The 18,380-nt window shown below is 38.4% G+C and overlaps 1 protein-coding gene and 1 long non-coding RNA gene across 3 annotated transcripts in view; one reads left to right on the top strand and one right to left on the bottom strand.

The window, feature by feature from the left end:
* LOC138821317 (guanylate cyclase soluble subunit alpha-2) overlaps window positions 1–13,630 on the top strand; it is a 204,037-nt gene extending 190,407 nt beyond the window's left edge. Inside the window, exon 8 of the mRNA XM_070013456.1 lies at window positions 1,014–13,630. Within this exon, the coding sequence (XP_069869557.1) occupies window positions 1,014–1,221 (208 nt within the window). The 3' untranslated portion in view covers window positions 1,222–13,630. The remainder of the gene's footprint in view (window positions 1–1,013) is intronic.
* LOC138821318 (uncharacterized) overlaps window positions 1–18,380 on the bottom strand; it is a 136,728-nt gene that overhangs the window by 24,782 nt on the left and 93,566 nt on the right. The window lies entirely within an intron of this gene.

Here is an 18,380-nt window from a genome sequence, read left to right as displayed (position 1 = left end):
CATTCTGTTAAAGAGTTGTTGAACTAAATTGAATTTGGGGACCACATATGTCGATATGGGAATCAAACAGAATCTTTGGTAGAGCTCAGTAATGAGTCTCAAGGATAAATCTTCTTCAGTGTGAACACTGAAAGAACATCTAACGTGACCAGAAGGGGGGAGCAATCAAAGCCCAACAAAATAAGCACCAAGAAATGAGTACTCGTGGAGGCAAGGAGCAAGGGGAGAGAGGTAGACAATGAAGGGAAGAAGGGGAAGAATGCAGAGGCAAGGAATTCATCGACTACACAAAACTAAGGCAGGGATGGGTCGAAGGGGGACGAGATTGTTGAAGGGGGTGACAGATCAAGATGCACTGTATTCATAAACTGCTTTGTCACGTGACACCTCCCCTGTACAACTACTTAAAGTAATACAAATGCAAAAATACATATCGCTTTAAAAACATATTTGAGGCCAATAAATGATAGTGAGCTAGGGAAAATTTACTAGATTTTCGTTGCTACAAATCAATAACCAGACCCAGGAGTCGTGAAATGTTCCACAAAGCTAAATACTTGATTTATGTATTGGACATACAGAGCAAACATTTAAAGCTTATTGAGAGTGTACAAAACAGAAAAAAAAAGCACTCTAAAAATTGAGTAGACTTTTCTAGACAGGCTGGGTAAATCCTGCATATTTGAAATAAAGCCTTGTTCTTTTTGTTAGCCCTTTGTTTTAGGGATAAAATTTGAGCAAATATTTTTTTTCCAAGGGTGCTGTTTAGGAAGACATCACACTTATATACTTTTAAGTATTGTGATGAGAAGTTTGGTGGTTGTTCTATCATTGAATAATGTGAAGGGGTATTTCCTGAGTCATAACAATTTTCTACTGCTTGAAGTCTGTGTAAAGAAATCGGGGTATTAACATGGGTTGATAATCACGGACCAGCCTCCTGAACTTTGGGAATGTCTACTTATTCACACTAGTCTTGCTCTTTGTTCACGTGATCTGTGTTTTCTCCCTAGATTATTAAAACGAGAAGAAAGTTTCACATTCATTCCTCGGTCCCGTGAAGAACTTCCAGATAACTTTCCCAAGGAAATCCCCGGGATCTGCTATTTCCTGGAGGTAAGGACTGGACCAAAGCCACCGAAACCTTCCCTCTCTTCGTCGAGAATAAAAAAGGTTTCCTACAACATCGGCACGATGTTCCTCCGAGAGACAAGCCTCTGAGACCCGCTCCAAGATCAAAGACTCCTCCCAAAAGCACAAGCCCACAACCTGGCTCACCACAAGAAGGGTGGAGGGAGATTATTTTTTTCTCTTCCAATGCTTTGTGGAGACAAAGCAGAGGAATCTCTGTGTCGTGTCAGGCAATAATCCTTGGACAGGTGGAGGACCACTGTCAATAAATATGGCTGGAGGGTGGGGTAGGGGATGAAATGTGTCCATTCTATGAGCATTTGCGGGGCATATATATATATTTTAATTACAAGTACAAAGGCCCCCCCCTTTCAAAGCTAACCAATAAATAGACTCTGTGTTTTCTTGCTTGTCACTCATGCAGATACCTTCCCTTGTATATTTGTACCACTTTGGAGAGCCAGTTTTGAGTATGGATCATCACGTTATCTTAGTGAACCTGGTAGATGAGAAATCTTTTCTAACTTTGTGTTTCTGAACAGACAACATTTTCATACAATGCACCATGGCAGTGTAACCAACACAGCGAAATTTTTGAGGGATATTACCTATTTTTATACATACCTCTTCTTCTAATTACATTTCACACAGCATTATTCGATTTTTTTTTCTCCAGAATCTGCTCCTGTCTGGTTGGGGTATTGTGTAATGCTAACCTACTAAATTAACTTGGATTATTTAGGGAGATTAGCACTTGGATGGAGAATACATATAACCAAGAGTTTCAGCTGCTGGGAAAGCATTGCACCTCTGCTGAGTAAATACATCTTTTAGATTTAATTAAAGTGGGTGGACCCCAGAGAAAAAAATGGAATTTCCTAGTAGCTGATTGTCTGTAACCAAGATGTGGGGGAGAGATCTTTTGCAGTCTTCTAACATATTATTGGTTGAAAAGAAATGCTCCAGTAGACCCTTCCAAGTAAGCACTTAGAAATAGATATTTTTGTACAACAAACAGTAGTCTAATATACAGACAGCATCCTTGTAACTTCGTCAGCCGATTCCTCCTATGAGCTGACTGCCATTCCTAGAAACAAATTCCTTCATACTGTCATTCATGATTTAAAAAAAATTGTCAGGATATTTTACCAAGAATGTTCTTATTGCAGAGAAACTCCCCTGCATCTTTACCACTTTAAGAATTAGTATTAGAAAAAGAATGTTCTATACTTTGACTTGATATGGCTCTTTAATTCAGTGAATCACCTTTCTGAACACTGAGTAGGGCTGACCTTCAGAGCAAGAAGATACTGGAGTTAGGTTGCATGTTTTACTAACATAAAACCTGCTCCAATGATCAGCACTGCATGACAATATGATTATAGGCTCACCCTGAAGTTAGGAGCACAATGTGTCCAGAGTTTGCCTATTTGGGATCCAAGGTAAAAGCCTCCATTTCTACTTGAGTTGACTGATTGGGGAGCACTGATTGATTGGCTTTCTTGAAGGCTGGAGTGGGTGTTTTCTCACTCCAGGGGGTTCCATGCTGGTGGCTCGCTCTTTCCAGAAAGCAATATATTCCTGATTCAGTTATGATATAGCTATATAAGTATATCTATAGATATCTCTATACACTATATATACTACATAGCTATAAACTATTTTTCAATGTAGTCTGTCAGGTTTAATTAACCTTTTTAAGTTCTCTGTGTATATAACTAGGAAATATTTATAGGCAGGCAGGGTATTTGTTACAATCACAATCCCCTTAATATTTTGAAGTCTGTTCTCACCTTGGGGGTCTCTAAAGGACACTGCAGTGGGGTTCTTTGTGTGGAGAAGTCAGGCCAATAGAGCTAGAACTCTCTCAATCCTTTTCTGTCCCCTTTGTGCTGGGCCTACGTCTGCTTCCAACCATGAGGGGACAGAAGGGCAGGGTGTGTTCAGGAGGCTGTGCGATTGCTGAGAAATCACTTCAGGAGACTGAAATGTGAATGCACCTGCTCCACAGGGTGCAAGTGAGGGTTGCAGCCTGTTGGGATGGAAGAGCCTAGAAGCACTCTAAGCCTCATGCTGATACTAGAAAATGCCTAGCCAAGGTTAGAGCTCTCCAGGACAGAGGTATGGAGAGAGAGCCAGACCCACTGAGATCATTTCTGCTTATTCTATGCAGTAACTTAGAGCTTATTGTGCTATCTGTAATTGACAAATGACTCCTTGTTAAACCGCGTGTTTGGTAAACATAAGGCTTGAAGAGAAGGTTCAAGAGCCATCTCATCTATTTCTCTTCCTTTTGTAAAAAGATTCTCCTAAGCAGCTGTTCGAAACATATGCTTAGTCTCCCAGCAACTTAAGAACATCTTTGGGAAATATCTACATTTAAAAATGTGGTTGGCAATCTCCATTGTTCTGTAACTGACCTAGAGAGAAGAATTTGTATAGATAGTCTCAATTCATTGGATGAATTGCAAACTCTGTATTGGTTTAGATAATTTTACATGGAGAAGTCATTGAAGAACATGCTAGAGACCTTCTATATATCACGGACAGGATGTAAACCTACATTTTTCATACACTAGAATCCAAATATATATTTTTAAGATTGTCTCATGGTTTTCATTCCCTACCAATCAAACTATTATGGTTAACAATTATAGTTCCACTGTTTACTATATATGCTTGCAATGTATGAAATGTCTGTTCTTTGTCATAGGTACTAGAAGCTGTGAAAACGCCCTATATTTTATTTCTTCTACACAGAGCGGTCTATATATCGTACCTTGGGAAGTGTGATTTTAACACTATGATAGTATTTGTATGATTTTTGACCATTTACTTACAAACCATTAGGAATAGTGTGCAGTTTAGTCTGGTGGTATAAAAGGAGTTTATCTTAAAACAGTGCAGCGTACTTAACCTACTCTAAAAGGAATACTTTAAAGATCATGGCAATGTAGTTAACACTGTCTTTGGCCAACAAATCCACAATGGAAAAAAATAAAAATCTTCCAATATTTACTCAAAGCTTCCTGCATCCCTCTGCATCACAGACCTAAATAGGTAACCATGGCCATTAATATGAAAAACAAATAATAATATGCCTCAGAAATTGGATATCTTAGCTGGTAATATAGAGAAGATACAGCCTGAGGATAAAACTGAACTATCTAAAATCTGCTTCTATATGTCATCTAATTTTGTTTCCAATTAATTTGGATTTCCCTTTTCATACTGATTGTGTGTGGAATCTGACACAGACATTGAAGCTTGAGATTGGGTCTGTGGATTCAGTCCTGAATTCACACTTCCCACTCCTGTCCAGCAGCTGTGGTGTTACACATGCCATCAAAAACCATATTGCTGCTGGTCCAAATACTATACTGTGAAGAATTGAGAGGGAGTTTAATTCTGGCCAAGAGCAAATAGGATAGTGCAGGGCTGATGCAGGTGTGGAGGGTTAGGGTAGAAAGTAAAACCACTACACATAGATTTCCATCTTGCCATGTGATTTGAGCAAGACCTTGCTCATCCAAGACCCTCTGTTGCTCCATGATATCCTTGGATCCTTCTCACCCCCTCAAGTCCTGTCACATCAAACAAACTCTCTTCTCTCTCCACTTTTGAGCCTGACAGAGCCCCAGAAAAAGTTGCTGATGCCCAACTCAGACAGATAAAACCTACACAGTTCCAGGGCTGAGTGACAGTGACTTGACTGTGGCATGTGTTGGTGCAGTGCTTACATCTACAATTTCTTTTCAAAGTACAACCTGACTCCAAGCACAATGTCTTCAAAGTACAACCTGACTCCAGAGTACAATCTGCCTCCAAGAATGTCATGCAATTTCTGAAAATGATCCTTCGGACTTAAGTATGCATGAATGAATGTGCCCATATCTTTCAGCCAACAAATCCTAGAAGCTCAAGTCTATAAACCAACATCCATATTTTTGCTTAGTTATTTCTAGTATTAGATCATCAAACTGTAAATACAATAATTATGTCATTTCAGACTTCTAAGTGCATGTCTTACAAGAGATAGCCCCCAAATCCTAATCGAAGAGAGATTTAATAATTAAAACTTAACACATTCCAATGTGAATGATGATTTCATGGGTACTTCTTGACATAAATTAGACCTAATTCACAACCAACAGAAATGTATTAGTTGTCTTAACTTGATAGAATAAAATTTACTGTTAAATGGGCATACTCCTCTTCACTCTGAACTCAAGCTCAGAATCCTTTTGGTGGTGAATGAAGAACAGATCCTGATATTATATATGGACGAATATAACCTTGTCAGAACATATTGAGATAGTGTGCAAAATTCCTTCCTCACACTTGATTCCAGCAACTAGTAGCATTGTCCTGCCACCTTTCTGTCTCATCCTTTTGTTCATTCTTCCATTATCAGTGTCACTAATACCTTTGTTTAGAACACAGGGAGAGTCACAATCACTCTTGTAGCATCAGGTAGTTTTCAGAAAGCAATGGATATCGCTAGTTTGTGTGCATATATATGTGTATTGAATGTAGATATTATGTGAGTCAAAGGAATGCTGTTTGTGGAGAACATAGGAATGTAGAGAAGTCTGTGTCTTTATTTCTACTCTGCAGTGACCATTTCACAACTTCAGTTAAGTAACCCAGTGCTATCTCATCCTTAAGAAATGAGCTGGTTCAGTGGCTCAGCTGATCTGCTTTGCAGCACCTGACTGTCTCCAGAAGAATTACCTAGAGAATTTTTGAAGATGCAAATTGCTAGGCTTTTCCTTTGAGAGCCACGTTCAGTAGGGCTCAGATAGGGCCTAGGATTCTGCATTTAGAAAATCATTCTAAGTACTTCTAATGTACAGCCAGATACCGAAATCATGCAAGAGTATGCAAATGATCCTAATTACTAGGAGCAAGGCACGTTGACTGAGATAGCAATGTGATTTCATGTATAGTTGTTTTGAAAAATTAAACACTCTGGGCCTCATACCATTGTTTCTTTCATAAATGTTGATTTTGGCTTTGCTTTCAAATCTAGTAGCTGCTCTTTGAGCATTCATCTTTAAACTTTTTAGAGACAGAAGTCAACACTGATAATAAGCATGAGGGATGAATATTGCTCACTATAGGGCTATTAGGCATTCTAGCAATGGACCATCTTCTTCATTACTGCCAGAGCTGTGCAGTGCATCATATTTGCTGATTCTCACCACCAAGGTATAAGCTATAAACTTCAGGACATAGACACATGTTGAAATGACAGCCTTACTTCTGGACCTCTCTGTTACACAGTGATATCAACTGAATATGTAGTCACACTGTGTGCTTTTTTACATGGAATTATACATTCATCCCAAAGTGACTTCCTAGCAATACCTTAACCACAACCCTTGAAGCAATAACTAAAGCCATGGTTTATGAGGCCATATACAACTTGTACTTCTGTGTAGTTCACTAAACCTTTGGGGAAAAAGAGACATGATTTTATAAGCAATAATGTAGGCAGTGTGGACTTTTCAAAGATTTCTCACTATTCTCTAGCAAAACGATCCACAAGTGATAACTCAGATTAAAAAAAAAAAATCTAAGCAAATGACATGCTAAGTCTCTTTCAGAAGTTATTCATTTGATCACAAATTGACCTGCCACAGACTGGTTAATCCTATCAGATTTTTTTCTGGTGTAAAAATTATAAATATCTATCGTATGTAATTTCTGTTCCTCTCAAAGTGATTTGAATAGTATCTGTAATGTTGTCCAGTTGTGTGGTATGCAGGAGTGAATCAGTGACCTGAGAGTAGAATACAGTTGTAAGAGCTGATTGACAATGTAGATTGTCAGAATGAGAGATGGGTTTGGGAACGAATCAACTCAAGTGTTTGCTAAAGGCTTGACATATTAAAGATGAAAAAAGAGCTCAGTATTACCATTCTTTTGATAGTGACTTGTGTGCTTAATATGTAAACTAGTATTTTGGGTTGATTTGAAACTCATCAGTGATATAATTAGCAAATATCTAAATATGATTATGTGATCATACTGAGAAACATTACATCTTACAAATTTCAAATTGAATGTTTTTTTAGTATTCTTAAGATGTAGTGTTATTAGACGATAATGGTGCCTCATGCTAAAAACCCCAGCTACTCAGGAAGAAGAGATAGAAGGATCATGGACTGAGGCTGGCCTGGGATAAAAGTGTAAGACTCTTTCTGACAACTGAGCACGAGATCTAGGCACATGGCTCAAGTGTCAGAGCACCTGCCCAGCAAAGTGTGAGGCCCTGAGTACAATGTAATGCTAATATTATCCGGGGCAAGAGGAGAGGGGGAGAGTGGGAGGGGAGAGGAGAGGGAAGAAGAGAGTTGAGAGGGAAGAAGGGAGGAGAGAGAGGTGGAGAGGAGGAAGAAGAGGAGGAGGAAGAAAAAAGGTAGGGAGCAGTAATTTTAATCAATTTTGGCATGGCCAATAATAATCAGTTCACCAACAGTTAAATTTACCCCACATAGTTTATTACACTTAAAACAACACTAGAAACTTACATTACTATAACCCACATCTAAACATATATTATTTAGCATAAGAAGCTAAATAAGTTACTCCTAAATTATTCTTAAATAGCCGCTGCTTATTACTGCCTAGCTAAGCAAGCTCCTCTTATCACAAATCCAAACAAGTAGAGTAGTGATCACCTCCTGATCGCCCTATTAAAAACCACACAAGATTGTTGGTGCATTTCAACAATTATCCATATCATGTTATAGAATGCTGAAACCCTTAATAAGCATATTTTGTGTGTTAATAAACAAGGTAAGATATTTAATTTGCATGCATTAAATTATACTGAATTGATCCTCCTCATTAATTCATCTAGTTTCCAACCAGATCATTCTTAATGTTAGACCAAAAATAGTGCTGCTTATTATCTGAAGGTGAAAAGATAAAAATTAAAGGCCCAAGTAAAAACCTGTATTTGTTTTAGTGTCCTAGGGCTTGAACTCAGGGCCTTGGCGCTTTCCCTCAGCTTTTGTGCTCAAGGATAGTACTTTACCAGTTTGAGCCACAATTCTATTTCTGCCTTTTGGTGGTTAACTGGACATAATGAGTCTCATGGACTTTCCTGCTTGGACTGGCTTTGAACCACAATCCTCAGATATCAGCACCTGAATAGGATTACAGGTGTGAGGGCCCAGCCGCCCCTCCCCCCCCCATTCAAACAGCTTGTTTCTGATTCCTTGTTTTAGTTTTTAAATGAAGGAAACCATTTAGATTTCATCTTTGTTTATAGCCTTTTCACTTTCTACAGATAAATACATGATTCCTCTATACATATACTTTTTTCTGTGTGCTGTAAAAAGCTGTTAAATCTAAATGAAACCGGAAGGTAATAATTGGGGTAAAATGGCTTCTTCACATCACTTCACTTTCTGAAAGCTCTTTCTAGCATCTTGCTGTCTGGCAGTCAAACACCAAATCCAGAACACGGGCTGAAGCACGGAGAAAAGTGGGCAGGTATTTCAGATAAAAATGTGTGTGTGTATATATACATATATATATATATATACATATATATACGTATATATATGTGTGTGTGTATATGTGTGTGTGTGTGTGTGTGTATATATATATATATATATATATATATATATATATATATATATATATATACAGTTTTCCTTTAGGAACATATAGAGACTCATAAAAGGAGAGGCAGTTTCTATAATAAATATCTCTGGTTTAATGAAAGCCAGATAATTTAGTTGACTAAGGCTCACTCTTACTTTAAAAAAAGAAGAAAAACATTTTTTTCAGTCATTTTAGGAAGCAGCTGTGCCCTTCAGTGAAGCTGGGATTAGAGGCTCACGATGCTATAAATAGCCGCTCTCTGAAGGTGGCAGCCAGAAGCAGTCTTGGTGAAGATGCTAAAGGTAACCAGAAGTTTCAGAACATCTGGATTTAAGAAACAAAAACAACCAAATACCAGCCCTGCCATAGGTCACAGAAAAGCCTGCTAGGATTAGCATAAAAGAACAGATATTCAGTGTGCAAGTGATATTCAAGCAAAACATTTCCCTCGTATCCTATGCTTGGCCAAAACTAGCATTCAGCAAGGAGACTTTCATCTCATGCATTCTTTTCTTCCTGACATTACAGAAATCAGATCTTCTACTGGCTGGGAAATTTAATCACAAAGACTAGGAAATATTTGGTTTGTGTCCTAAAGTCTGTAAAGTCATTTTTTCAGGCCCATACTAAATGTCTGTATTTTTCTTCATGCTGGGTTTGGTCTGGTGGTATATGGGTCAGAAAGACTTTCAGGCAAACTCAGAAAGGAATGTGACTTCACTGAGACGCTGAATCAATATATTTGGGTCTAAACATTTTTTTCCCTCAGCATTTTAGTTGAAACCCTTATAAAGTGAATTTTACCAGTACAAATTATCACATAGAAATCAAAACTTCTCTTTGGCTTGGCCTCTCAGATAAATTACTTTGGATAGTCTTTGACCAGAAAGTATTGTCAAGAAGAACAAATTATCTCTGATGATACTTACTCTTAGCCAAGAAGGACTGGATAAACACCAAAGGACTGTATAATTACCTAAAGTAATTCAGGGGAAATTTTAGCAAAAAAAAAAAAATCTTTAAATTTTGCTCTTGTGTGAAGAAGTTTCAGTGGATGACAGCTGAAATTATTATTCATATCTTTTAAATTTTGTTTCAAATGTGTCATGGGGAACTTGGAAAAATCCATCCCTTTCATTTATTATGTAACTTGGTGACCTAGAATAATAGGTGCTTACTGCCTTTTCTTTTGATCTTAAAACACTTTTTTATTCTGTCTAAAAGAATCCTACCAAAATGCAAATACCTGACTCTGAGTGTCCCATTTTATCCTCTTATATTTAGTTGGATTCAGCTAGAGTGTTATGAAGAGAAGGAAAGATACAGCAGGGAAAAAGAAAAAAAGGCCAGGTTTGTATACAACAAAATGATGCCGGCATCTCTTTGTTAACCTAGGAGAAAGCTGAAAGTATTTCTGTGGATAATTGTTTTTTTTTTAAATCACAGAATTCATATTCAACGAAATGTCATGAAACAATGTTATAAGATCCAGCATGTCAAAACTCTGATAAAACAAACAAGGAACTTAATAAATATGCTAATCAGAATGAATATTTAAAGGAACTCAAAGTACTTCTCATATATGTCTATCAGAACAGAATTTGTGTTGGGAAAAATGGTACGATGTCTTCCATCAATATTTGCTACAGGATCTAATTAAATATTAGCATAGTCTTTATGGTAATGAGACCTCATGCAGGAGTCCAAATACCAAGTGAGGTTGTTTGGGTTTGTTTCTGCATGAAGATTCGGTGAATGTAAAACTGGAGAGGAGATGGGTTATATGTGTAAGAAAGTAATTAGGCTTCTTTGAAAGCTTGGGTAGCATCCTTAGCTCCTCTATTTGATTCTTCTCTCCCTCTCTTCCCTTCTTCCTTTCCCCTCCTCCTTCCCCTTTCTCTGTTTCTTCCTAACCCTATAAGGTACATGGCAGTAGCAGTTTACACTTTGGGCTGGGGCCTTCTTTTTCTACTTTCAAATGATTAAGCCGTCTGCAGACTTGTGGGGTAGGGAAGAGAAGGAGAGCTCATATGGGCATGGAAGTGACTATGAAAATTGAGATCTTGGCTTCCAGAGAAAAGCAGGTCTGTAAAAGAATCATACATGTGCTCTTTTTCACCGATTACGCATTTTCTCAAAAAAATCTCAAGGTCAATTTTTTTGTGGACCACCTTCTATCTTTAGACCTTACAAATGTCTTAATTTAGAGAAACCTAAAGACTGAGGGGAAAAGATTTTTCTATTCACAGGGAAAGTATTTTCTAAAACCAATGTGCTGACGTGAGAACTCGATCGAGCACGCTTGACTTTACTGTCATCTTGGATGTAACGGACGCTCTGTCTTGCTGCCTGGGTTCCTCTCTAACTCAGGTTGTCATGTTACTGTGCGTGAGTTCTTTTTGTGGGTCTGAAAACATTTGCCATCAATTTTTATAAGTCCATACGATTGTAAAAGAGCAATATACAGTGTATCGCACACCTCCACTCTTGTGGCTTTGAAGTTTTAGCCCATATTCACACATACATGTGTTTAACCACTTTTCATCAGAATTAACCCATTTCCATTGTCATGTGTACAAAACGACTCATCTTCAATCACTTTTTAAATCATATATCAAATGATTGTTCATTTACAAATTTCAATCCAAAGCCATTTACTTTTCAGGGAAAATGAAATCATTTCTAGCACAATCTTTGGTAAGTACAATATCTCCTTTAAAAGAGTAATAACAAGGGAGAGAAAAGAATTTTAAGAAATTTCCTCTCAACATTATAATAGTTTAAGTTTTGCACTTTAAAACCTTTTTTAATCCCCCAAAAGTTAAAATGTTACCGATTTTATGTTCCTCAATGAGAAATCATATAAGAATACTCTAGATTTTTTCCTGTGCAAGGCAATAGTTGAGCTCCCTATTTTTAACCCTATTTGAGTTTTAAGATTTTAGGAATCGCAACCAGGCCCTGTGCATGCTAAGCACTCTAAACATACCCACCACAAAATCCTTTAAGTTTTGATCTCTATTTCTCATTTAGACTTATTCATTATGCACCTCAGAAAACTTAAGACATATCAGGTAGAAAGGAAATGGGTGTGAAAAATTCAGAAAGGCTGAAAACTTAAAAAAGAGATGACTCTCATCAATTGACTTTTACTTATTCGATTCTGTAAATGATTTTGAATGTATAAAAACAGAAGAAAATAACAGGCAACAGCTTCATAAATGGACACCTATAAAGAAGGTACTGATTATTATCTTTCTGTGAGTTTTCATCATCAGAAAAAGCCTTTGTCCCCAAATTAAGAGTCAGTTTTAATGTTTGTTCAGATAAAGAAATGTGACTTCCAATATCTTCACTAGTTTTATTTCTTTGGGAAGTGTTTTTTAAAGCAATTGTAAAGCAGAAGAGTTATGGGTGAGGAAGACAGAAGAAACGTGCAGTTATGACACATAGGTTCCTAAGTACCATTTCCCCCAATATGCAGAAGTTCCAAGCCACCAACCAAGCAATTATTCCAACTATGTGGAGACTGAGTTCCATTGTCACAGCACCTTACATACAACTACTAGGGAAGTTAGGAGAGGGTCTTTACTAAACTGTCCACAGAAAGAGATGCTTTCCTTTTTTTAATTTTTAGAATTCGATGTTATAGCTTTATTCTGTGTAGGAAAAAAATCCCAAGAGGTTTGCTTGAGGAAAAAGTCTAAAGTTTGATACCAACAATCCCTAACTACATTGTAACTTTAGCAATCAAATGATAAAACTTCATTATGCTTTTAAAATACACCGATGAAGTGCATTCCTAAAACAAGACATATCATTCTTCATTTCAAAAGAATCAGCCTACCTGAATTCTGACTCTCCAACTGTGAGTAGCCATCTTACAAAACCAAAGGGTCTTGTTTCCAAATAGTACTTTTTGGTAATCGAGCATCCTGCTTGTTTCAGTGCACAAAATAACAGCCAATACATTTCTACCGAGCATTCAGACAGTATATAATAATAAATAGCTTTCCAAAATGAAATAAAAATATATAGTTATACTATGGTAGGCCTTCATTAGCTTCCTCTGCATGGGGTAGTTTTTGTCTAACCTGATAACCAGAGTTATTTTAATATTTGGCCAATTTATTTGCTGTGATCTCATGAGTCTAAATATTTGGCTTGGCTTGCTGTAAATAATATTGTACATCTGCAATTTTGTTATCATATTATACTTTGTGAATCATTTCTTTAAAAAACCTAGTTATCACCAACTATGATGACATCAAATGATACAAGTAAATATACTAATACGTATGTAGGGCATGGTTAAGTTACATCTATTTTGACATGTCAATCTATTTTTCATGCATCTTTTAAATCTGTACCAAAAGCCTCATTTACTGATTCACATTCTATTTTTAAGTAATTTCCCTTATCTGTTAGTATGGTTTTATAAAAAATTTGTTTTTCTTCTCATTAAAATATTGATATATGCCTCATTTCAAATGATAGGCTTAAGAATCACAGTATATGCCCCAAGCATATTGAGTATGCGTTGAATACAGAATTATAAACATCCACTGTATCTCCTCTGCCTTTATGTAGCAGCACATGTATGGACTGATTTATTTTCTTTGTAATTATCCCAAGTCATGCTCAATGTATATAGCATGTCTCATGATGCATCAGTCTTTGTATGTACAGGTTGCAGAAAAAGGTGAATTTGTATATGAAAAAAAATTGATGGAAACCTAGGATTCTTCTAACAAAATGGAATTAACCATTACGTGTTATATTTATGTCATTCATTATGAAACTGTCTAATTCATGCATTTATTTACCTTAAAAGTTCAAATGGTCACTTATAAAATATTTAAATGAATAAATGATACCAAGAGAAGAGTGTGTTGGATTCTTCTGTAACAATGTGTTTTCATCTTTGGAATGACAACTAAGAATAGGAATAGAAGAATGGGAGAACAAATGAATAAATGGAGTGACTGCACTATATTATATTTATGGCTGGAAATTATGCTTCTGATACAGAGGGACAATTTCAAATTGGTTTTTAGAATATAGGGTCCTTTAATTCTCTTTAGAAAAGTAAACAACACAGGTCACAATTACAGTGACCTTATGTTACCAAAGGTATATGATACAGAAAAGGCATAGTTCACTTGTTCTGTCCCTAACAAGGCAAGACAGGAGTCATATAGTTCATAGTTAAATGTTAGCTAATGCCCACTGAGGACCATCAGAACTTCTCACAACTGTTATGTTACATACAGTGCATGAGAAGGCTAGTTTAATCCAGTGTTCCTGTATCCTGGCAGTTTATGCATATAAAATCAAATCATCATTGGTATTTTCCTGGTCCCTGTCTTAGTCATGGCACAATATAACAGATGGGAAATGCTAGAAAAGAGGTTCATTTTGGCTATGATTCTGCAGGTTTAAGGTTAAGAGACCACATTTGGATGGTTGGATGGACGGATGGATGAATGGACAGATGGACAGACAGATGGATGGCTTTGTAAGCAAAGTTCTCGGACAGTACAAGGCATGGTCAGACAAAACCTCCCTATCACCACAAGTTAGTGCCTGCACTAACTTAAAAGGGATACTCACAATCCAGATGAGTAGAAGAGCTGGCACAGGCCAAGTGCGCCAACAGGGACCCTAACACTACTGGACAACCTTGTACCATTCCTGATTATAAAGGTCATGCTTCCAGTTTTCTCCATTTTGTTATCACATTAGCTATGCATTTGTGGGCAGAGATGGCATTGATTACCCTTAGCTGTTGTTTGGTGTCTCTGCATGGGGTAGGGCAGGCCAGAAGCCATAATTCTGCATTTCCTGATGTCTGGACATGGGGTACTGAATGCAGTAGACAGTGCTATAGAGTCTCAGAAAACAAGCGTTGTAGTTTTATCTGGGGACAGAAAGGATCTTATAGGAATGAGATTGAGGGCTGGGAAGGTGGCTCAGTGGTAGAGCGCTTGCCTTGCATGCATGAGGCCCTGGGTTCAATTCCTCAGCATCCCATAAGCAGAAAAAGCTGGAAGTGGCACTGTGGCTCAAGTGGTAGAGCACTAGCCTTGAGCTGAAGAGCTGAGGGACAGCGCCCAGGCCCAGAGTTCAGGCCCCATGATTGGCAAAAAAGAAAAAAAGAAAAAATAAAGAATGAGATTGAAAATTGAGGGCATGACATGGGAGAGGGTAAGTGACACAGCTAGTAGGTGATTCAGAAATTGGACAGCAGAAGGAGGTCAGAGATGGTGGAAGGGAGGGAGGGAAAGAAGAGGGTTTATATGCTGCATTTATATGCTGGCGGCCCTGCAGGTCTCCAGCTTTCCGAAATGCATCTCCTGCCACTTCAATCACTTGCCACTGCTCTTTCCCCTCCCAGAGCTAGCACGCCTGCTTTCCCACTTGATGCACTTGAGAGAGGAAAGGTCTGAGGAGCTTTCCATGGTTCTGAAGCTGTAGTCAGACCAGCTCTGCACTCAGCGGTTAGTGCCTGAGCCGGGCTGATGGTTCCTGGGACAGGACAAACCAGGGAGTTTGGACTCCCAGAATCACAGATTCAAATAAGAGCCTTTCAAAATAGCTTTCTACTACTGTGTTGTAACCAAATGGCAGGAAGAAAGGAACTTATCTTGCATTTGTATGCTATTTACAGATTATACACCTGCTTGGCTTTCAGTTGTATTCTGTTTTTTGAGTCCTTCCCTTCCTTCCTTCCTTCCTTTTCTTTCTTTTTCTTTCTTTCCCTCCCTTCCTTCCACCATCTCTGACCTCTCCTTCTGCTGTCCCATTTCTAAATGACCTAGTAGCTGAGTCATTTACCCTTTCCCATTTCATTCCCTCATTTTTCAATCTCATTCTTATAAGATCCTTTCTGATCACAGATAAAACTACAATGCTTGTTTTCTGAGACGCTTGCTCTTTCTATCATCTTTTCTGTTGTCTCGGCCCCACCCTTCTCTCTGTGTACTCTATGCTGGAGGACTCCAGATGGTGTGACCTTTCTCCCAATGTTCCAGTTAATAAAGTTTTTCTATTTCGTTTTCTATTTATTCTGTTTATTCACTACTGAAACATCAGTGCCTTCCAGCTTCACCTTGGAAGGCAGCTGCTCTCCAGCTGTCCCTGGTTTATTCCCCAGAGGTGCTAGTGATTGATGTGTGGAGCCAGTTTTCCTACTCAGACGTCTGCTGCGCCTCCACCGTGGAGCTGTTCCATTTGTTCTCTCCCTCTCCTTTGACATTCTGCCATTTATCTGGACTTAGGTCCTGGTGAAATTCTCTCTTCCTCTCTTGGCTTTGATCAGAAAAGTCACATGTTGCTTTTGGAGTTCACATCCCAATGGTTGAGATGTACTCTTCCATACTCAGTACCAGCAGCAGCGGCAGGTACTGAGTACCAGCAGCCAGGCATTCTGAAGATGCATAGCCTGGAGTCCTCTAAGCCACGTGCTCAGTCTCTGTGTATTCATGAAGGCAGCTTGCCCACTGGCTAGAAGAAATGCATTGTTGTAAGCTTCCATCTCACTAACAGAGTATGCCTCCTTAAAATTACTAACCACACTGGGGGCAAAGAAGGGATAGAATCTACCAGGGGAAATATGAACATCTTAAAGAGTTTTTTTTTTAATTAAAGGTCCTCTCTTTCCTCCTGCTCATCATTCAACAGGATAATATTTCTGCCTGCTTGCTAGCAGAAGTTTATGATCAATGTTAATACTGAGCTCAGGAGAACAGATCCCCGTAGATGACTAGAATTTTTCTTCTTCTCTGGGAGGGAGGGAGGGAGGGAGGGAGGGAGGGAGGGAGGGAGGGAGAGAGAGAGAGAGAGAGAGAGAGAGAGAGAGAGAGAGAGAGAGTGTAGCTTCATTATCAAGATTTCTCATTAAGCTAATGGGATTGTGAACTTGTTGGCTCTAATGTGAGAGGGTGAGGAATGATTTACATATCTGAATATGTTTGAAGGTGTATCAAACCTTTCAGCCATTCAAGAGGAAAGGAAATCTCCAGATCATCCAATGTGTGACTCATCAACACTCACATGTAAGGGAAGATTTAAGTAAGCACCGGATCCACTCATCACCAGGGGTGGAGAGTGGGTTGTGACCTGACACACTGGCCCATGTCCTTTGATCTCTCCAGAACTCTTTCTGAAGCCGCTGTCTTGTATTCTCGGCAAATGCTTGTATTTGGCAAGGCTTTTGGACCTCATTACAGTAACACAGTGTTGTTACTATTTTTATATAATATAAAAAGGAACCTTGAATTGCTATGGCTCCTTTCATTGTCGACAGAGATGCTGGCCTAACTCAAAATTCTCCCCATTTATTTTTCCATCTGAGATAACCACAAAGTTTAAGTCTTTGGAGAGAAGGCAGGGTTTTGAGGAGCTTATAGACTAGCACTTTAGGCCTATGATCTACCAACTAATCTCCTTTATTTCTTATTCATCATGAAGAAGATTATCAAGAAATGGAAGCTAAGGCCTAATGCAAACTGGATCAGCAGCCAGGACATACAGTGAGCAGTTACACCACCTCAATTTCCCTTCCCTCATGAATTCTGCTGTCACTATTCATTTATTTGGTTAATTCTGTTGCTATCTTAACTCTGGGAAAACTTCAGCAAGTAAAAAGAAGTTAGTCCCAAGAAACTTTACTGCTATTATCCCAGATCCTAAAACATTTTCCCAAGTGTTATAAAGGTGTCTTTAGGAATCACTCATCAAAAAAAAAAAAAAGAATCACTCATCAATCACATGAGAATCAGTGTAAATATACCAAAAATGGGTAGATTTGTGCATCCAAACACTTAATCGTACTTACATTTTCCTAAGCATATTCCAAAAGACTAGGGCACAGGTTTCTCTGATACTTTGTTAAACATTGTTCTAGGCATGATTTTCAGAATATTCCTGGGTAAGACTAATGTATTTTCTTTTGTTGGGAGATGGGATCAATCTTTCCCTCTACAGTCCAGGCAAGCCTCCAACCTCATGATCCTCCTGTCTCAGACCTCTAAGTGTGTTAGGATTGCCACGCCGACCCCAGTAGAGTCTGCTTAGCATGGGAAACCATCTATCAGACCATGATAGGGGCCTCGAGACCTATCTCTGAGTTTTGGGACTTCACCAAAGTCTACCTCAGAGAATGGGGCTTTACAGAAACCTATCTCCAAGTTTTGGGACTTCACCGAAGTCTACCTCGGAGAATAGGGCTTCTAAGAGGCCTACTCCTGGGAAAAGGCTGGAAAAACCCCTGGGAAAAGATGTGTTTCTGCCTTTCTTCACTGTATAAGAGTGCCTATTAATCTTTTACTGCTTCTACTGCTCTTTGTACTTACTCATTGTCAACGTTCTGTGTTGATGACTCCAATATCTGATGAGTGTCTTAAAAATATGACTAACTCACCAGAGTTAACTGCTACCCTGAAACCCCTCTTATGGAGGCTAGTAGACAAGCCATAAGCAAATATAAAAGTATTGGGGGTTTCACAAAGTCACTCCAGCAGAAGGAATTGTAAGAAATTTACAAGAAGCTGTAGGCTCAGCTAGAACAGAAAGAATGTATGGCAATTGCTGAGATAACTACTTAGGAGAAAGAACTTCCTGTTACT

This window comes from Dipodomys merriami, unplaced genomic scaffold (genome assembly GCF_024711535.1).
Source record: "Dipodomys merriami isolate MVZ:Mamm:240054 unplaced genomic scaffold, mDipMer1.0.p SCAF_91, whole genome shotgun sequence".
Taxonomy (NCBI): domain Eukaryota; kingdom Metazoa; phylum Chordata; class Mammalia; order Rodentia; family Heteromyidae; genus Dipodomys; species Dipodomys merriami.
The sequence above is the reverse complement of the archived record's forward strand: the minus strand, read 5'-3'. Positions and strand labels throughout refer to the sequence as shown.